Source organism: Penaeus vannamei, chromosome 10 (assembly GCF_042767895.1).
Source record: "Penaeus vannamei isolate JL-2024 chromosome 10, ASM4276789v1, whole genome shotgun sequence".
NCBI lineage: Eukaryota > Metazoa > Arthropoda > Malacostraca > Decapoda > Penaeidae > Penaeus > Penaeus vannamei.
The window spans coordinates 2,035,821-2,042,672 of NC_091558.1; the positions used below are offsets into that span (position 1 = coordinate 2,035,821).

Here is a 6,852-nt window from a genome sequence, read left to right on the forward strand (position 1 = left end):
ATTGAGAATCTTTAATACAAATGAGGTTGAAGTCGGGATCGTAAGACTAATTCGGAGCGCGGCTTTTGGTTTAGTCACGTAGGCCAGTTTGTTCGTTTTACTGATATTATATACTACGTATTATTTGTTTTTGACATCTGTGGCATGATAATTATAAATAGAAAAATTATGCCATGATCATTTCTATATCTGCTGGTACAATTCGCAATTTTCTTCGTAACAGATAAAATCCTTTAATCTTCGTGTTCCATTAAAAACCTTATATCAAATATAAAAAAGACACACACACCAAATAATTATAGAGAAACAAACAATATAGTATCAAAAACACGACATACAAATAAAGCTTTTTAAAAACGACGCGCGATTTCGGGAAAAGAACCATCGCCCCGTCTCGGCGGACCCGAATGCCAATGACGTCACGGAGCGAAAATAGCCGAACGCAGTCGATGGAACGGCCCTGAAGCGTCCTGGTCGCCTCTCCAACCTGTGTGTTTTTGCTGCGTGTGTGTTTGTGAAGCTTGAGTGGCGCGTGCCTGCATGGTCAAGATGAGTTGCTACATCCAAGTTTGCGAAGAAGAGAATGACGAGCCCATCGAGATCCCCACGGAGGAGGACAGCACCCTTTTGCTGTCGACTCTGGTGGCGCAATTCCCCGGCGCTTGCGGCTTGAAGTACCGACACCCCGACAGCCGCGGTCTGCGTGGCGTCAGGCTCGTCGATGGCCGCCTCCACGCTCCCGACGAAGGATGGAACTACGTCTTCGTCTGCGTGTTCCCCAAAGGTGAGGGTGCGGATCATTTTCTTTTCGTTGGGGCTTCGGGCTGGGGCGGAATCTCTAGAATTATGTAGGCCTACGCGGCGCTGGCTTGGGACGCCGGTGCTCGGGGTGGGGGCCGGGAGGGGACGCCATGGACGCCTCATTTCCGCCTTTTGGACGCGTTGCTCGGGCCGGGGCGGAGCGGGAGGGAGGCCGCGGGTTCCTCTTAGCATGGGGAAAGATCAGGGGAGGGAAGCACGGCGAATCAAGGGGTAAAATCGAGAAAATGGGACTTAGGAAAAGCAACGCGTATGTGGCGGCGGCGGCGGCGGGGGGACGGTGGGTGGGGGGGAGGGGGTACCGGAGACAAACCCGGGAGAAAGACGGTAGAAAAGACCATTTCCCTCCTTTCCCCTTCGCGAATAACCTTTTCCCTCCCCCTTCGACCCCGAAAACCCAGAATCCAGCATCGCGCGAACGGAAATAGAGGGGGAAAAGCGAGGGCGCGAGATGGCGGCGTCGGCGGCGGTGTGGCGGCGGAGGGCGCGTGGATCGCCGGCGTGGGGACGCGGGCGGCCTGGGGAGGGGGGGGGGGCAGGACGCCGGGAATGGAGGAGGATGAGGTGGCGCCATCGACGTCTTATCTCCGCCCCTCTCCCGTCTCCGTTTCTTGGGCTTGTTTCACGCGCGGAGATGGGAAAAGAAGACGGAGGAGAGAAGCATGGCGGTTGGAGAGGAGAGGCTTGGGATGGCGGGGACGGTTAGAAGAGGGGGTGGGGGGGGGGGTTAGCCGGGCACGAGGCGATGCCTTGAAAGCCAGATGAAGAAGAGCATCTTGTAGGCGTGTAAGAGGGAGGGGGTGATAGGGAGTAGGATGAATGTAGGAGAGGGTCGGTTCGGGGACCGGTAACGAAGAAATAGGCGAATTTGGGAGTAATTTGTTAGTAGTGGAGCAGAGGCCTCTCTAAGGGGCTTGTAGGTAGACGAATTGAGGATGCTTGATGTGAGGAATGTATGACGTGGTAGAATGCCCTGGAAATACTAATATTGTAATGTATTAGCGTTCCCAGTTAGTAGAGGGACTACTTGATTTTTTTTTTTTTTTTTTGTATAGAATAAGTGGTTTGGGAAGGGTATTTATTGATGTTCCCATATTTACTGACTAGTTGATATGTAAATAACCAAATTGGAATAGAAATTTAGGCTTACTGTCACTATTATAGTGCCCACTGTTGGTACTCTGAATCTAAATATGGGCAACTGTTATACAGTTGCTGAACAATCTTCATTTTCATCAGAGAACAAGAGGAAGTCTGATGACCACTTGGAGAGCTCCATGTCGAAGACCAAGCGAATGGAAAGTAAGCAGAGGTGCTCCGATCTGATTGTACTTGGCCTCCCCTGGAAGACAACTGAGAAGGAACTGCGTGAATACTTTGAACCTTTTGGGGAGGTTCTTATGGCCCAGGTAAGTGGTTTCCTGGATTTTGGCTCTTGTTTGCACTTACCTGGTTGTATCAAAATGTAGCTGATATTTGGAAAGTTTGAGATTCTGATGAAGGTGGTTCTTAGGGCAATGCTAATTTTGGTTTCCATTATCACCAACAGGTTAAGAAGGACCCCAAGACTGGCCAGAGCAAAGGTTTTGGTTTCATTAGGTTTGGCAACTACGACACCCAGCAGCGCGTGTTGTCACAGCGCCACATGATTGACGGACGTCTTTGTGATGTCAAGATCCCCAACTCGAAGGTAGTTTGCCACCATACTTTATTACTTTTGCTTGTTTGATGATGAGGATAATATTCTTGATGGTACATAGTTTTAAGTCAGTGGTATAATTCTGATAATGAAGTGTATGGCTATTAAGGCCGATACTAAATGCTTGATTTATTTCAGTTTGGCAGAAGGTCTAGACCATTGGTGTGCTATTTGTAGACATGAGAGATTTTTGTAATTAGAAAGTAATGTAGAATGATGAAATGCTAGAAGTCTAATGTATTTTCTTCTAGCAGGAAGGTATGGTGCAGCAGGTGAACAGCAAAGTGTTCATTGGCCGTTGCACAGAAGACATTGGACCGGAGGATCTCCGTGAATACTTCAGCAAGTTTGGTGAGGTCACCGATGTTTTCATTCCTAAGCCTTTCAGGGCTTTTGCCTTTGTCACTTTCTTAGATCCTGAAGTAGCTCAGAGCCTTTGTGGTGAGGATCACATAGTGAAGGGTACTTCAGTCCATGTGTCTAACGCTGCACCCAAGAGTGACCCCAACCGTGGACCTTTTGGGCGTGGTGGACGCATGGGTGACGGTCGAGGATATGGTCAGGGAGGCTATGGTCAGGGGATGAATAACGGTGGGGTCTGGAACCAGGGAGGGAACCGAGAAATGCCCAACTTGGCTGCTCTTGGAACCTCCCTGGGCCTTGGGGGACCTGGGCAGGGAGGACAGGGTGGTGGGCAGAACGTAAACCCACTCAACATGGGAGCCCTCACCATGCCTATGCTTGCTGCACTCAGTCAAGCCAGTTGGGGTCTCCTAGGTAACCTGCAGCAGCAGAGCCAAGATGGAACCCAAGCACCGGGTGGCTACAACCAGGGGGGGCAATCCAGTCAGGGGCACTCAAATCCTCCCCCAAGTAACCAGAGTCAGGGAGGCTGGGGATCCGGGAGCTCTGGTGGCGGATGGGGAGACGGTAGTCAGAGTGGTTCTTGGGGCCCTTCTCAGGGTAGGGGAGACAAGGGGTATAACAGGGGAGATTACATGTAAGAATGCTTTGGCAAACTTGGGTGGGTGAGGAGTGGATGATAGACACAGGCCATGACTATTGGTATGACTTGGTCAGAATGTTTACATCGTATGTCTGACAAGTAGATTCTTAACACCTGCCTGCAAGGGCAGAGGGGGTGGCTCAGGGGTGTTATGTGTGTGTGGTCATGTCAACACTCCCTCGTCCCTTGTTTAAATTAAAGCATGCTTTAGATTTAGGCAAGTATTCACTTTAACTTTAATGATGGTAATATTCACGCTTAGTGTGTATCGTTTGGTGTGGTGGGCATGTATGGGTGGGTGCTGGGGCCCAGGTATTAGGCCCTGAATGTTGTAGCAGTGTCCGAACACATGGTATGATTGCTAGGGCGCTCCTCTCCTGCTGCGTGTAGCCTCCCGGGGCATGGGTGGTGGCGGCCTCGCCAGAAGGAAAGTGACCAGCAGTGTGACAGCTATATTGTACTGAGAGTGGTATGGACGTGTGGATGGCAGAGCTTGCCAATGCCAGGACCGAGCTAAACCAAGTCAGTTCAGTGGGGTGTGGAAGTCTCGGTAGCGTGAGAGAGAGGCCCTCTGAGCCCCGTAGAGAAGAGCGACTGCGTACCATCCCTTGTATATGGTACAAGGACAGGTCTGTCTCTGCTGGGTGAAGAGGATCAGTGGCAATCGGTACCATGAGCCTGGCTCCATACCGTTCTCAAGAAATGCTGTTATTAATGTTACAGTTGATCATTTGATTTCCAACCTGCTTCACAACACCATTGTAATCTAAGGTCACACTTTATTGCTTAATAGCTTAGCTGTTCGCCTTTTGTGAACAGTGTGGAACCAGGAGTCCTGTATATAGTGTGTGTTTGTTTCAGCAAGGAAGTGAGTCTGTTAGAAATGCCCAACTACAGGTGTTAATTCTACTTGGCTTTTTCTTGGAAAATTATCTTGTTGAATTACCACACAAGGCTGGGCATTGCTGATAGCTTCACTAAATAATCATGTTTCTCACTCTAATCACAGACTCAAATATTTGCCAGTGTGAGGTGTGACCGAGGAAGCCCTGAGTGTGTAGACTAGGAAGGCCAAGCTATGAGTGTGTGACAATGCAACAAATTAAGATATATTTTGAAGTCTTGTATGAGCATTGGCCTCTTTATTTTAATACTTGTGTGCATCTATAATACGGCATCCAAAAAGTGCATGAGTCTCATTGGCTTAGTGTAGACTCGTGCCCCTACTCCCTGCTCAAATCTTCTCACTATAGCATTTTGTCAATGAGCACTGCACAAATATTGCTTTACACTTGTCATTTTGGGTCTTGCTAGGGAGAGCCATCACTTCCCAGTTCGACTAGATTCTTTGGTAGTCTTTTTGCAAATAATAAAACAAAACAAAAAACATTGATAATTAAAAAACAAACAACATTGAGTGCTTTGTGCAATATGTGTTCATGGCTACAAATCCTATTATGCATAGCAGAAATATATCCTGGGGTAGGGGGCAACTATTACCTTGACCTCACCTGACCTCACCTCTCAGTGTTGCCGAGGTCACTGACCTGGGAATCACAGTACAAAGTCTGTGTGTTGAGCATGGTGGTCAGCAGTAAGAGCTAGTTGGAAGCAGGAAGACTGTGTTGTCCGGTATATTTTGGAGATTAAATAGATGGAAATGGCATTTATTTCTTGTTTTTAATTTTTTTAATTTTTAGATTTGGCCTGCATTTGTTCAGTGATCATATCCCACCTTGTCTTAACATGTAGTTCCCCCTCAAAGAAATCATGCCCAAAACAGCCTAGATCTTAAAATCATGCCTCTTGCCCTTACCAGTCCTCCTGCTATCCCCTGGCCTGCTGATGAAAGAAGGTATGACAGAGCCACGTACGACTAACAAGCAGGCCTTGTGTTTTATCACAAGAGATTTTTTTCTTTCTTTTCCAAGTCATTTAGTGGAAGAGCGTTTTGTTTGAATTTTGGCATGAGTGTTCCGGTACGGCTGACACTAGTAGTTTGATAACTACAAACATGATGCTGTTTTTTTCCATTCATTTCACCTAGATTTTATTCACTTTATTATTAGTATTAGCATTTATCACCCATATCTGATGTGTACATGAACTCCAAACGGGCTCATTATGAAGTGTGTGTTGCGTGAGTTTTTATTCAGAAATATATTATAGGAAGGTACAAAAGTGCGTGTCCTGTCAGGTGACCAGAGTGAGTTATGTGTGACCAAAACACCTAAGGTGTATCTAAACTTTTTGGTTGGTGAAACTCGTCTGTAGATCAGAGCATGGAGTAAATCTAAAAGAAAGCCCACTTTACCTGTAATTACCTATTCATTCCGAGTCGGTGCTCCATGTTTGCTCGCAGAGAGGTAGATTATACTACCAACTCTTTAATTTGAAAAGTGTTGTCATCTTCTTGTAATAAATACTAATACCTTGAAGAGGCACGTCACTTGGCAATATGGCAAGGTTAGGAAGGACCCAGTAGTTAGAATCACCAAGAGAGCCGTCTTTCTGCTCTGAAGTAGCTGATGCGAGATGGAAAGTGTGACCTAACATCTGTATGTATTGCTAGCTAGGAGAATGAACATTATGTGAACCTGAGAATGATACATTGGATATGTAAGATCTTGTGGGTCTTTACTGTGAAGATGTTCAGAAGGTGATGTGTGAGGAGGAGTGAGATACAGGTGGAGACTGAAGAGATGTGATGAGATAAATGTGGCTGTTGTGGATTTGAGGCTCCACCTTCTACTGGTATCCTTTGGAATGTGTTGCCTTGAATCTATCATTACAGCCTTTGATGGTGAGCTAGAGCTTGGTGTGCTCTCTACTGTTGTCCTTTTGGGCGTGATTGTGAATGATTGTATGGCTAGAGTGCTCTGTCGAATAATAAAAAAATCACAGCTAAATATTGTGTTCTTAACCCAAGACCAAAACTAGCCCTTTTTAGATTTGCTTTCTTATTTATTGTCATTTTTATTATTACTACTATTGTATAGGCATGTGGTGAGATTAACAAAGCTATATTAACTTGCGTTTTAGAACAGTCAAGTGAAAGGTGAAGGAATTGACCACAGTTGTTGAAGTTTAAAAGGAAGCTCGTATGAATATTCAAGTATAACTGTAACTTATCAGCTCAGCAACTGAAATGCTCAAGACAAAATGCAGGTTAACCATTAAACTAGTGGGTAGAAATCCTTGAGAGTATTCATTTGCAGATCATGTTAGTCATGATTAATGCAGGTAAAAAGGGAGATAGTAGAGGGAAAGAAAGTATCGAGATGCCTTTTCTGTATGTAGGATTCACTTTGCGAGTAATTGGATCAAA

General features: G+C 46.2%; 1 protein-coding gene across 8 annotated transcripts; it reads left to right on the top strand.

Annotated features, from left to right (window-relative positions):
* Positions 1 to 408: 408 nt before the first annotated feature.
* Positions 409 to 6,433, top strand: LOC113802926 (TAR DNA-binding protein 43). Of its 8 annotated transcripts, none has more exons than XM_070126217.1 (4): positions 409 to 784; positions 2,032 to 2,228; positions 2,369 to 2,509; positions 2,773 to 6,433. In XM_070126217.1, the coding sequence occupies exons 1-4, from the start codon at positions 541 to 543 to the stop codon at positions 3,520 to 3,522; spliced, it is 1,332 nt and encodes a 443-aa protein (XP_069982318.1). In that variant the 5' UTR covers positions 409 to 540; the 3' UTR covers positions 3,523 to 6,433. The 8 variants fall into 8 exon arrangements, with proteins under 8 accessions (XP_069982318.1, XP_027209428.1, XP_027209385.1 ...); XM_027353627.2 differs by having other exon boundaries at positions 411 to 784; positions 2,059 to 2,228; positions 2,770 to 6,433; XM_027353584.2 differs by having other exon boundaries at positions 418 to 790; positions 2,770 to 6,433.
* The last annotated feature ends 419 nt before the right edge of the window (positions 6,434 to 6,852 follow it).